At 43.5% G+C, this 13,697-nt stretch overlaps 1 protein-coding gene across 15 annotated transcripts in view; it reads right to left on the reverse strand.

The window, feature by feature from the left end:
• The window catches only part of NTM (neurotrimin), a 969,816-nt gene that overhangs the window by 182,901 nt on the left and 773,218 nt on the right, over nt 1-13,697 (reverse strand). For all 15 annotated transcript variants that reach the window (XM_012495988.2, XM_012495986.2, XM_030829620.1 and 12 more), the window contains one exon: nt 8,702-8,934. In XM_012495988.2, coding sequence (XP_012351442.1) covers nt 8,702-8,934 — 233 coding nt within the window. The remainder of the gene's footprint in view (nt 1-8,701; nt 8,935-13,697) is intronic.

Here is a 13,697-nt window from a genome sequence, read left to right on the forward strand (position 1 = left end):
TTATCAAAATTCAGACTGTAACCCAAAACTCTTAAATCCTGAAATTTACTTCTTTCTACTAAGCTATTAAATCCCCAACAGAGCCAACACCAGGTTCATTGTGCAGACTCCCAATTAATCACAGTAGAAAGCACTACTTGCCAAGTGAAAATCCTGTATTTTGAATTCTTAATCCCCCCACCAGCTGAGTTTACCACAAAGACATGAATATATAATTGAGACATAAAGAAAACATGCCACCAAATTAAACTGCCCTGATTTTGCATCAATAAATTCTTTCTCAAATAACATGAAATGAAGATCTCTCAAAAGCAAAGTGTGGTGCTCCAAAAACTCCAGGAGTGAATTCCTCTGCTGAGCCAAGCTCTAGCGGCAGCCAATTAGATTTCATACCAACGTTAGACAATTATTTACTGCAGGCGACATTCAACAGGAATATGCCTTAACATATACTCCAAGTGGTGACACCTCAAAGCCTAAATTAGCCTGGAGACATCAGAAACAGGAAGTCTTCTCATTTGTATGAAGACTCTCAGGTAGGAGGCTGCTGAGGACCTGAGGGCTGGGGACTGCTTCCTGCAGCTGTCATTCATCCTTGGCAGCATCCTCACCCTCTCTGCCATGATCATCACCATGACAGCACAAAACCCAGTACCACACCCTCTATGTGCTAGGACACAAAGAGATGCACCTTACTGTACTATGGAAGAAGAATCATTATTACAAATTCAGATGTAAGACATACATTGGAGAGCTTTTGAAAATCGACGTGTTGGTAGAAAAGTCTTTGGCAATCTTTCCCCTTTGTGTCTTAACCATGCAAGAGGCATAGAACCAGTTGGGACTCGATACATTCTTCCCTTCCAATATATCTCGTTTCTACCCAAGATTTACTGACTTAGGTGTTTGTCATGTTCTTTTCCACTGACAATCATTTGAGTATTTGCCCATTGTCAGAACAATCTAATGTGCACTTCCTTGAGAAAGAAAGTAGCATTCTAGCAGGACAACCAGAAAAAAACAAGCCTATTGGAAGCCTATCTGGTTCCACCTGAAACTGAGATGCAGCCTACCTTTCTAGTCATATATTGAGTGATTTCACCCCAGGAACTCTGCCCTGTGACCACATTAGCGTTCTCACTCTTCCTCCAACACACCATACACGTGAAGCCTTCCAAGCTTTGCACACATGATTGCTCCTGTTCGGGATGCTATTTCCTCTCAGTTCCCCTAAAAAAACTCTACTGCCCATTGAAGACCCTCATGAAATGTAACTTTGTAGTTTTGTCTAATCTTGCAGGTAAATTCAATTACTCTATTTCAGTGTATTCATAGCATTTATATGCCCAAATATCCTAATCCCTGTTACCTTATAAGACAGATATTTGTTAGTATAGTGGTCTCCTCTGCTGGACAGGGCAGGAGCTCTGTCTGAATCTTTGTGTCCTCAGGACCTGGCTTCAAAATACAGTTAAATGGAATTCAACAGGGTCAGTAGAGTGTCTTCAATCTGACAATAGATGGACGGAAACCTTTCTCATCAACTACTCCCCATGCCCCAAGAAGCTACGCATTTTAATTTTATTAAGAAGAGAGGAACAACCAGAATCTTTGGGTCTTTTGAGTGTCTAAGGATCTTCTCCTAACAGTGATGGCATCCAAGTCAGCTGCTCTTGATATTGCTGTATACACACTCTGTATGGGTGACCTTCTGAAACCGTTAGGAATATGGTAATGAGGAAAATTTTGGATATATTATAGGATTAGACAGATCTGTAGTGTTGGGTCACGAGACCATAAAGAGACCTCATCCAACCCTTAATTAAGAAGATTTTCTTCAAGTGCAGCTTGAATAAATCAGCACTCTCATATGGGAATGGGAGTCTAAAGGCATATATCTTGAAAAAGCTGATTATTCAGGATCTGGTGTTTGTCCTTTCCCCAAAATAAATGACATTTCTCACTTGGAAGCTGCAGAAAGAATCAAGATCCAGAAGGAATCAGAGCCATGTTTCTCAATCCTATGGTGTTAGAATCTGAGGCTGCTCAGAGGCAGCCAAGACTCCCTGTGGAAAAGCCCCTAAGGGGTAAAAACTCAGTGGCTGCTCACAAACTTTCCCATGGGAGCCCTAACTGCTTACCTGGAGAGATGTTGCCTGACTTCTGTAAGTGCTTGCTGTAAAGCAATAAGGGTCATCTAAACTTTCTGCTCCATTCTCTATGAGTGGGTGTGAAAGGCTAGAACAGGGGACCCTATTTTTATCTACTCTTCTGCAAAAGATGCCAAGTTTTCCAAACTCTGTAGAGAACATGAGGACCCCTTCCCAGCCATGTCAAAAGGAAAAGAAAACGCCATTATTCAACAAATATGACTTTTACTCTGGCATTTTGCTGAGATTACTTTAGTCTTTACATTTTGCCCTACTTGGCTTAGCAGACAGATGATGCTTCAGGTGACTTTACTGAAATGTGCTCTAGCCTTTCTGTCAATTTTTGTCCCTCCGTTGTCAGTAACTGCTTGAAGAAATTTTAAAACTCACCAGGTAGAACAGAGTTGCCTCATCTGCATGCTGTCTAGATAGTGTACATCAATTTCAGGTAAAATGCCCTACTTCCTTGTCATTCTCCAGGGTGCTTTGAGGAGAGCTCCAATTTTGTAGTGGAATTTAATTTCCTGACTTTTTCAAAGTTCTATCAAATTTAGATGCACAGTCTTATGACCAGACCAAATATACATTTTCATCTATTTCTTGAATGGGACAGGAAACAGAGAGGTCATTTGAAAGCAGTTTGGGATAAGTATGCCCCCACTATCTGTCACACAGGGCTACTGACATCTGGAGAACACAGATGTTCTCAGAAGGTGACTTCAGTCTATTTAGAATTGGATCATGATGTTTTCCTCTACCATAGACTCGCTTGAATGGGAAATGTCGGTGCAAAGATCTGCAGAGCTCTCCGGGAGCCTTGTCCTGCCAGGAGGGTGTGGTGTTGTCTGGGTGACACGTCTGCAGAGGCAGAAAGCTTTGCTTTCAAAGGAAGGATTAGGTCACATTATTTCCTTTGATATTTTGTGTTTCAAATTTCCTTCAGTTCAGATTCAGAGTGGGGAGAGGTCTCTGGGGTGTAGTTACCTAGAAATTAAAAGTTATTGTTCCTGTTTTCTGAATCATAATAATGAGCTTTTGCTTGACAAGGTCAACTAATTATTCAGGATTGGAAAGAAACACGGTTGTAGAAATCAAGTGGGTAAGAGACAGAGTCAGAAACAGGGAGACAATCAAAGGTAAATGAGGGGCTGATGTGGCCATACTTCCATGATTTGCAAATCACTGCCTGGGCTGGATGTCTCCCTAGTCTAGTCCCTTTCTCTCTGGAATTACTTTAACACATGAAGTGAACAGAATGTCCTGGATTCTTTCCCTCATTCCTGCTCTGTTCCATAGACATTTGTGTTTCCCTTCTTTACCTGAGCTTTGGAGCTGTTTGACTCCAAAGGCAGGTAATTAACTATCAAACAATAGCAGGGATTTTCAGATTAATTCTGCCCAGCAAGAAATGGGAAAACTCATTTTACCAAACAAAAGGGAGGGGCTGACTAGATACTCCAGTGACAAAAGAGAAACCCAGATAGGGCCTGGAAAACTGATAAAGAGGCTAAAAGCTTTTTTAAAATTTTTTATTACACTAATATCCCTGTTTTTATAAGCACTGTATTCTACTGTTCTCTGTCATGCAAATGTGTCTCTAAGTGAGAGTGAAGTCCTGCAGGTACAACAGTCAAAACTGAGAAGTCAGTTTTCCATACTTGGGTAAGGAGGATCTTTCTTAACACTCTGTGCACAACCATGGCACACTTTTGCTCTACCACCATTCATGGGCTCTTAGAAACACGGATGGGGCCTTTTAGACCTCTTCTCAAGCTGTCCTTAATTTGGCAAACAATTCATTCCCACTGAGTGTTTTATCCACTCTGTTTTCCAAGATGTAACCTTGTCCAAAGGAACAATGGAGACAGTAGTATGGCTTTTTCAGATGTAAAATATGCTTGGTTTGGTAGCAGAATTAAGAGGGTGAAAGGAATAAAATATTCGGCTAGACTCCAGAGAGAACCACTTATTAATTACATTTATTAAGCAAAAAACCCTAAGGTCAAAGAGATGGAAATCATTAGACCTAAATGTTAATAAATTTTAGATGAATCTTCCCCACTCTGGACAAAAAGATTATGTTCAGGACATGCAAATCCACGGGTAGTATTTCTTACATTTCACATTTGAAGGGGAGTATTCAAGGCATCTCAAAGTCAAGAAGTCCAGGTATCTGAACTCATTCCCCTCTGCTGATGAATCAGTTTTGACATGTGATATTTAGACATGTTACTATTCATCTCCCCTGGGCTCACAGGCAGAAATCTCAGTGTCCTGGGTGGAGTCATCACCCCCATGCTCACACTTAACCAACCCTTGAACTCTGCCTACTCTCCTACAGGTACATCCTTGGACTCCAGACTCTTCTCTGTCTAAGCTAACCTAGGAACTCCATTACTCCACCTTTTTAAACAATTGAAGCTAACCTAGGAAATCCATTACTCCATCTTTTTCAACAATTTTCTCTTGTTTTTAAAAGAGCACCATCTTTTTAAAATTTCCATCCTCTTTACAAACTTTCACTCTCCTTTCCACAATATACCTAGCCCTTCAAGCTATGGAAAGCCATTCCAGCTTTAACACCTGCTGATCCACAATAGGAACCCCTTATAGCACTACCCAATAGAGCTTTTCACAATGGCAGTTCACATAAATGTTCTCTCTCTGCACTGTTCAACACAGGAGTGCAGTAGTTTGGGTGTTTGTTCCCGTAGATCTCATGTGGAAAGTTGATTCCAAAATTGGAGGTGGGGGCCTAATGGGAGATGTTTGGCCATGGGGATGGAGCATAAATAGATAAATGCAGGGGGTGGGGCAATTGAGTTCTTGCTCTGTTAGCTTCCTCAAAAGCTGGTGGTAAAAAAGAGCCTGGCACCATCCCTGCTCTCTCTGGCTTTTTCTCTCACCATGCAATTCTGCATATACTGGGTCCCCTTCACGCCATGCCATGAATAGAAGCATTCTGAGGCCCTCTCCACGTGCAAATGCTGGTGCCATGCTTCTTGTACAGGCTGCAGAACCATGAGCCAAATAAACCTCTTTTTTGTGTGTGTAAATTACCGGCCTCAGGCATTCCTTTATAGTAATGCAAAATGAACTAACACAAGGGAACAGTAGTCTTGCATGACTGTGGAAGCACTTCAGTCTGGCTAGTGTGACTGAAGAAGCAAATTTTAAATGTTATTTGGTTGTAGCTAATTTAAATTTAATTTAAAATAGCCACCCTGGCAAGTAGCTACTTGGCTCAGTTCTCTCGTCTCCTCCTTTCTGCTGCCTTCCCCTCCATCTCCCTCCCACACTGGCTCCAGCATCACCCTCCTCCCCAAGGATGCCCTTTGCTCCTAGCTTGCCCCAGAGACTTGCCCCATGTGGTCGCCTTGGCCTCATGGCTGTCTGCAAGAACTAACCATATTGGATCAGAACCACAGGGGAAGAAAATCCAGTACAGAGAACTAGGGGGTAGATGGGATATTTGACCGTAAGGGGAAAGACATACCCCAGACCTGAAGCAGCTTGCGCAATGCTGTGAGATGCCATTACCTTCCTTCTGTGAGGGTTTATTTACATATGAAGCTGACTACATAAACATAAATATACATACTCACGGGCAGAATATCAATTTAGTTCCTTTTTGTTGTTGCTGTTTTTATTTCTTTTTTTAAATGATCATAATACCATTTTGAAAACCTAATATGCCCAACTTTTATTCCAGAAGCTCAGGGCTGAATAGCAACTTCAAATCCAGATAGTCAGCTTCTGCTAGGGGAATTAGGGTTTATGTTTGGTATAATAAACAATCCCAAGATAAATATATTTCTTTCCCTTTTTTTTTTTTTTTTTGTATTCCAGGATGGTGGTGCATCCTCTTTCCAATACAGAAGCACAAGAGTCTGGCTCTATTTAGTTTGTCTGATTGCTTTGAAGAGGGGGTCAGTTTGGCTCTGAAAAAACTATGGTCCTCTATTCATTAAAGTGTCGATAATACTCAGTCCAGGCATATCGACAGAGGATTAGCTTGGGCTGAGTCTGTGTACAAGACCAATGCCTTTTTTAACCCAGCTTGTTTCCAGATCAATACACCCATCAACATTCGAAAATTAGCCCAAGATGAGATTCCAATACTTGAGGTGGTGTGTCACGCAAAGAGAGCGCCTAGCCAAGTCACAGATGTAAACACCTAGCCAGGGATTAGACATTTTCCATTAGCCTGGATGTGAGTGAAGACTGATGTAGACTCCATCCTCTCACCCCTCCCATCATCTCACCCCCACAAACACCCAGCCGTCTCTCTTGGAGCCCATATAAGATCGCCTGGCTCTAATTCTAGCCATTTGCTTCAATAAGCATTTATTAAATGTTCACTTTGTATCAGGCATTCTTCCAGGTGTTCAGGGCAGGGGTGTGGGGGTGTGTGTGAGTGGGGGTGGCTGAACAAAGAAAATGACAAAAACATGATCCAGTTTTCAAGGAGACATTAGCACTTTTCACAATTCCATTTTCCAGTTCCATAAGGCCCTGCTTCCTAGAGCAAATGTCTCTAATAGTTCCTAGTTCCCAGTCTCTCATTGTCAATGCTAGGATTCTTTTCTCAACACTAAGTGTGTAGGGATTGGGGCAGGACAGGAGGGGGGCTGAGCAAGAGCTTCCAAAACACCACCTGGTAGAGTATGCAGACGGTGGCACTGGGGCATTCACCAGCCCTCCCCACAGAGTGGAGATTCTCAAGCATTTTTGGCCTCCCTATCCACAATAAAAAACGTATTTTACATTAAAAAATGTATACAAACTGAAACAAAAATCTCACATGGCAATACCTACTCCACTCTTTTTAATACACTCTGATACCTTCTATGCAATTCTATTTTCTTTAAAATTGCTGTTTGCATGCATCAGTTCAAAAAGTATTCATTTAAAGAATCATTTTTTAAACAGCCATTGTATTTTCCTTTGGGGAAGAAAGAGAAAGCAAAATATAATAAAAAGTTGGCATGACCAGACGTGGGCCACAGCATGAGGGATTCCCATGTGCCCTGGCATACGCTCTGCCCAGAGCCAGGGCCAACATCACCTTGTTCTCATGTGTCCTCCTCTCAGTCCTGCTCACCCTGCCTCACTCAACAGTGCTGATCACGACCCAAGTTCCGCCTTCCCCTACTGTCAAACAGCGGGCCTCCCCTTCCTTCTTCCAGCTCACTTCAGTTCTTCTTTCTCAAGCTGCCTTCCTTCCTATTCTGTCTCTAACCAATCATCCCATAGCTCTTTACCCTTTTCTTGAACACACCGACAAGGGGACTGGTGGAAGGGGCCCCTAGGAGAGGAGTTTGTCATCCTGGAGCTACACGTCCCTGGTTGAAAGGGCCTCGGGGTCAGCCTGGGAAAGGGCTCCAGCACTGGATCTGGCATGCTGCTGCTCAGGGACTACACTGCTGACATCACAAAATAAGATATTTGGCCCACTGTAAAAGATGCTCCAAAAATTTAAAAATTACAAGAGTCCTAAAAAAGAAGAAAAGAAAAGAAAGCTCCACAGCTAATACTGAAATAGCACTTGTATGTGCCAGGCCCTCTTCTACGTGTTTTCTATGTCAGTACGTGTACAATTCAATCCTCACGTTGACCCCCTTCACAGAAATAGAACCCTGAGACACGGTAATAACTTGATTAAAGTCTCACAGCCAGAAAGTGGCCAAGTGTGATGCCAGCTCTTGCTCACTAACTAGGAATCCTTCAACCGGGTTAAGTGTTGTCTGAATGCCCCAGGACTGGCTCTGCCTTGTGGGAAGAGGTGAGCTCCATTCCCAGAGTCTGAGAGAGCAGAACCAACACACATATTCTCTGTCTGTCTCTCTCTCTCTCTCACTCACACACACATACACACACACGCACACACACACAAACATACATGGCCTCATGAGCTAGGAGCCAGGGGAGGAGAAGAAGGCCAGGAGAGTTGGGATGGAATCAAAACAGGGAGAATCAGACACCAGTATTACATGGGAGAAATGGCATCCAAAACCCCTGGCTGGGAGAGGAGAGGAGGTGCAAGTGAGCTGGAAACAAGCAGGTGCTTGTGAAGGACGCAGCTGAGAGCAGTGCCCAGTGCATCCTGGTTGGCTCTGCTTTCTTTCAAGGCTGGAGGGGCGCATGGCATACATATACTTCCAAAAGTACATTAAAATTCTGGTTGTAAACATAACACAATCTTGGAATTGGATGAAATCTAAAAAAACAAAACAACAAAACAAAAAACCAAAAAAACTAACTAAAACTTAGGGGAGAAAAAAGCCAGGAAGAGCAATAATTAAAAGATAAATTCCTGAGAAAATATATTATTGGAACAAAAATGAAAAAAACAATTCCTAGTTCCACTCAATGAAAATGACTGGAAAATTTAGCTTCTAACTGCAAAATGACAACCAGAAATGTGCCTTGGACCCTAGATGCGTAGAACAAGGATAACTCATCTCTGCTGAGGATCAGAGAAAAAACTTTTACCAGAAGGCTTTCCAGGCTGGCCAGCCAGATCTCCCCGCCAAGCCCCGCCCACCTACCTTGCACAATGAGGTGGACCCTAGAGGTCTTTGGGTGGTTGTCTGTCTGCACCGAGCAGGTGTAAGGGCCCTCGTCATACACATCCACGTTCTGGATCTCGATGCTGTACTGCGTTTGGGTGTTGCTCAGGAGGACCACGCGAGGATCCAGGCACCACTTGTCATTCCCAGCATAGAGGATGGTGCTGCGGTTTAGCCAGGCCACCCGGGTGACCCGGTTGTCAATAGTGCACCTGAAGGGAAGACCAGACAGGTACGTCAAGGGACGGAGAGATGACAGCAGCCATCAGAGGGAGGTCTTCATGGCAAGGCTAGAATATCTTGTCTTTCTCCCTTCCCCCAGTGTATACATTTCCTTTGATTTGTCAGGGGTGGACTTTTCTGGAACACAGCAAAGGCCTTATGGGATTACAGCCTCAGAATGTTGCTCAGAGCTTCTCAAACCACTTGAGCACAGAACCACTTCAAATACGATCTCAGTTATAACCTAGAGGTACCTTGCATGCCCAGGATGGCTGGATACTTCGAATACTACCAGTTCTCCCTTTGCTCAAGGATTTGGGTGATGATAATCCTTGAGCAAAGGGAGAACTGTGAAGGATTCTCTGTCTTCACATTTACGTCTAGGTGTTTAGGGTACTAAGTCATTCAATACTTATAATAACCCTATGAAGAATCTTTTATTGGAAAAAGCCTAGAAGAGCAGAGAAACTAAGCTAAACTAGTTCTCCAAGTCACACAATAATTATGTGTTAGATCAGAGACCCAGCTTTTAACTACTAAACATCATTCCTCTCATCTCAGAATAGCAAATTCCCACAGAAGGCTTCTGCAGTCAAAACTAAATACAGACCACCACTATTGCTATTCATCTTCATTATACCCAGGGGCAGAAATGTTCGGTTACTGCTAGACTAAAGCCACTTTCCAAAATCTCAAAACTGTCTGCACATATAAAAATAGATTTTCTTTCTTTTATTTTTGCATCTGGAGTCCTTGAATTGTGGAAGCTCCCTTCTCTTTTCTACACTTTTAAATTTCCCAGGAACTCTCGCCAAGTCCTCATCATGTCTTTCTGTCTATATTCATTTCCCTCTCTTACTACAGCAAGTCTGTTCCATGGCCTTGGGCTAAATTTACAAACACAGTGTCCTGATCCTGACTATAATGCTGGAAATAACAATGCAGCAGAGGATGTATAATGATGCCTCAAATGTATACATTATTTTGCACGGTACAAAGCACTTTTACAGCTCAATGTCTCCTTTGATTTTTTGCAACAAATTTGTGAGGTTGACACTCTTACCCATTCTCTACTTTAAAGATCAGGACACTAGGGTTCTGAATAGCCTGATGACTTGTCCAAGGAATGAGAGCTAAAAGTATAGAAGTCAGACCTCTCAGTCAAGTCTTCTAATTCCTGGTCCTATGTGAGACTCATAATGTGCAAAGGTGAATTTTTCATTGAGGATGGGTGATGGCTTCTATTGGATTCTCAAAATGGTTTGTGACCATAAAAATTCTAACAAGTGCTATTGCACACACCTGCTTCTTCAGGAGACCCCCTGTCCCCATGAGACATCCTGTACTGTGCATCCTTTCTGCTTTGCTTATGTAAATGTCTCAACATTATGGAAGGATCACTTAGGTGCAGATGGATAGTTTGCTGAGAACTCTTGTGGGAAATACTGCCCAAAAAGAAACACTTTGGCACAGGTGTTCAACAAGTTTTTTGCAGCTTATTGCATTTTCTGGCAATGCAGATGAGATGTGGGCTCTCTCTGGCACCATTCTGATACAGCATGGAAATGAGTGAAGGCCTAGCTTGGAGAAGGTCTGGGGACTAACTTTCAAAGTGCACATGGACTACTTACACTAGAATCACAGGAGAGGTTTATTACAGATTCTTAGTCTCACCCCCATTCTACTGATTCAGAATATTTGGGAATTTATAACAACATCTCAATTGGGTCACACACACACACTAATGTTTCAAAACCACTAATATGGAGCAGTCTGTCCAGGACAACTTATATCATTTGTGGGGCCCAGCGCAAAATAAGAACACAGAGTATTTTGTTCAAGCATGAATAAGGATTTCAAGGTGGTGAGAACACAGCCTTAAACCAAGCACAGATTTCCATGGAAATAAACAAAGTTGTGATGCCAGCTCCACATGTTTCTCAAGCTTTACTGTGCACGTGAACCCCCTGGGGATTTTGCAGAAGTGCAGATGCTGATTCAGTAGGTCTGAGGTAGGGCCTGGGATTCTGCATTTTTAGCAAGCTCCCAGATGATGCCAATGCTGATGGCCCCTGGTCATTCCTTGAGTCACGTCTAGAAGTTCATATCTAGACATGAGTTTTGTGCACATGAGGGTTTGAGAAGCACTGAGCTAGCACCACACTACACAAAAGTGTGGCTGGCAAACCAGCAACATCAGCAGCACTTGGGTGGAAGCTTGTCAGAAATGCAGAATCTCAGGCCTCCTCTCAGAGATAACAAATTTGATTCTGCATTTTAATAAGATGTCCAGGTAACTTGAATGCACATGAAGTTTGAACTGGTCAAGGGTATGCTCCAAGCCTTTCTTGTGGCTTTGATGACAATATCCAGAATGGACTCTGAGGGTGAGCAAGAAGGAGAAAACTGCAGTCGATAGAGGGTGCACCTGACATTGTACCTTCTGTACCTTCCCTTATGCTCCTTGTAGACCCCATGACTGTCATCTGGTACTGCCTTGTCTGAAACATGAATTTGGAACTACATAGGATTGAATCTCTCAAGAACAAAAACACACTTTGCAGCTTGCTTTGCTAGTAATGTATCTAGGATAGCTTATATTAATAACTTGAAGGGTGGCCACTGCTCTGACCTTCACTTGGGTCCAAGCAGGGAACTGGATGAATTCACATTCATGGTCAATGTTAATTGACTACATGAGCCCACCATATGCACTATTTTATCATCTCACAAACTTGGTTGGGTTCACTTATTGCCAATTTACAGACAAAATTAGCTGAGGCTAAAAAACATTAGCCATATTGACGGAAACCGTGCTGATATTAAACTGTAGAAGCAGGGTTCATGCCAGTTTTTGTTTTGTTTTGTTTTGTTTTCCAAATTTAGCGTTCTTACAGGGCCTCCCAAAAGAACATCTAAATCAGTTCTTCTCAAATTCACTGTGCATCAGAATCGCCTGAAAGACCCAATAAAAAAGAGATCCCTGGGACCTTACTCCGTGGGTTTCTGATTCAGTAGGCCCAGGCAGGGCCTGGGAGCCTGCATTTCTGACAGAACTCCAAATGCTGCTGATGCTGGTCTAGAGAGCTCGCTGAGAACCTCTAACTTAGATGCGTGTTTCCTGGCAAAAAATGAGAGTTGCAGAGTGAATAGGCACTAGGAAAGGACCATGGTATGAAACAGTTTTCTGATACGTTACAGGAGAGAACTTCCCTATAACCCATATGTTCTGGGAAACCAGAAGCAGAGTCCTTTATTTTCTTCCCCAGCCGCTGAAATTTGACAAGTACCAGGTGAGTGGCCACGGTGCAGGAAACGCTGACTGACAAACACTAAACTGCTTGAATAATTATTTTTGATGCCTACAACGAGGGCATCTCACAACCTCCCCATGAATACGAGAGGACTGTCCTGGGCTTCCTTATGAGCATCTAATTACTGAAAATTGAAAGAAATGGAAGCCGTCCCCCAACACCGCACCGCACTACAGGGCCAGAGAGGTTCGTCTGCAGATGCACTACCACTCAGAACGCAGCCAATTTCCAGCATGGTTCTGCGGCTGTGATACACTACTCTGAGAAGTTGGCACAGTGCCAGCTGCGGTTCTGAACACATCCAAGGTCACGTTTAGATGTCCAAACTGTCACTGCTGGGTATCAGTCTTGCTGAATCCCCACGGAACGAACACCGGCTTCTGCAGAGATGGATCACAAAGGTACCTTGGCGGCCAACTCTGTCACCCCCACACACCTGCCCCCATCTATCTGTCTCATTTATCCAGTCTCCTCAACAATGCAGAGGACACATTGCTCCTAGGTTAAAAAAAGAAAAGTGAAAACGAGCATAACTGCTCCCCCAGCCACAGAGAAGCCTCTGGAGGTGGGACATTCAGACGACGAGTTCTCTCTTTTCAGAGACAGCCCTTGACATAGTCCTTCTACGAAACTGCTCCTGAAACGTGCTACGATATCTCACCTCTCTCAGGATGGTGGCTAACTTTGGTGATTAAGTCAGAGTGAGTAAGGTTTCAAACTCCACTGTTCCTGATTCATCCAGGTGGGCTGAACTGGAGATGGCCGCTCATCAGATATTCAGGAATAGTCACAAGTTAATGCAACATAGGCCAATAAGAGGTGGGAGATGGGCGATCAAAAGGGCAGGATGTTCTCAGACCAGACCTGCAAAGCCTTTCCCCTTTCGTCCACAACCTACAGATATACCGCCCTCCCACTGCTGGCATCCTCTCTGCCCATCCTGCCACATATATGAAGAATAAAGGAACAAGCTTTGTACCCTTGAGGATTCTGGACTGGGCCCTGCAATTCCAGCTCCCTTCTGTCCTCCAGCTTCAATGTTGCCCTCCAGTTGCCCCGCACTGCAGCCCTCTGGCAGTGGCCATTAGCCTTCTGTGCCTCTGTGAATGGTTTTCCCATCAGCATCCCTCCTGCGGCCCTCCCCTCCTGTGTGTGGCCCCTGTGGACAGCCCATGGCCTAGCAAACTCAGCATCCTGGAAGAATCCAGACAAAACGAAATAAAGCCTGGAAAAGGCATTTGTTTTCCATCTCAGTACCGAGCCACAGTCCCCTTCTTAGTCTGTGTGTGTCTGTCTGCAACATGTTCCTCTTCTGGATAAGCATCTTCTTTTAGAGAATAGGCCTGTATTATTTGAGCAGGGATTATTGAGGGTACCCCACCTGTGTCAATATTCAGGGTATATTTGGCCAAGACGACCCAACCACATGTGCACATGCT

The sequence above is a fragment of the Nomascus leucogenys genome, chromosome 15 (genome assembly GCF_006542625.1).
Source record: "Nomascus leucogenys isolate Asia chromosome 15, Asia_NLE_v1, whole genome shotgun sequence".
Lineage (NCBI taxonomy): Eukaryota > Metazoa > Chordata > Mammalia > Primates > Hylobatidae > Nomascus > Nomascus leucogenys.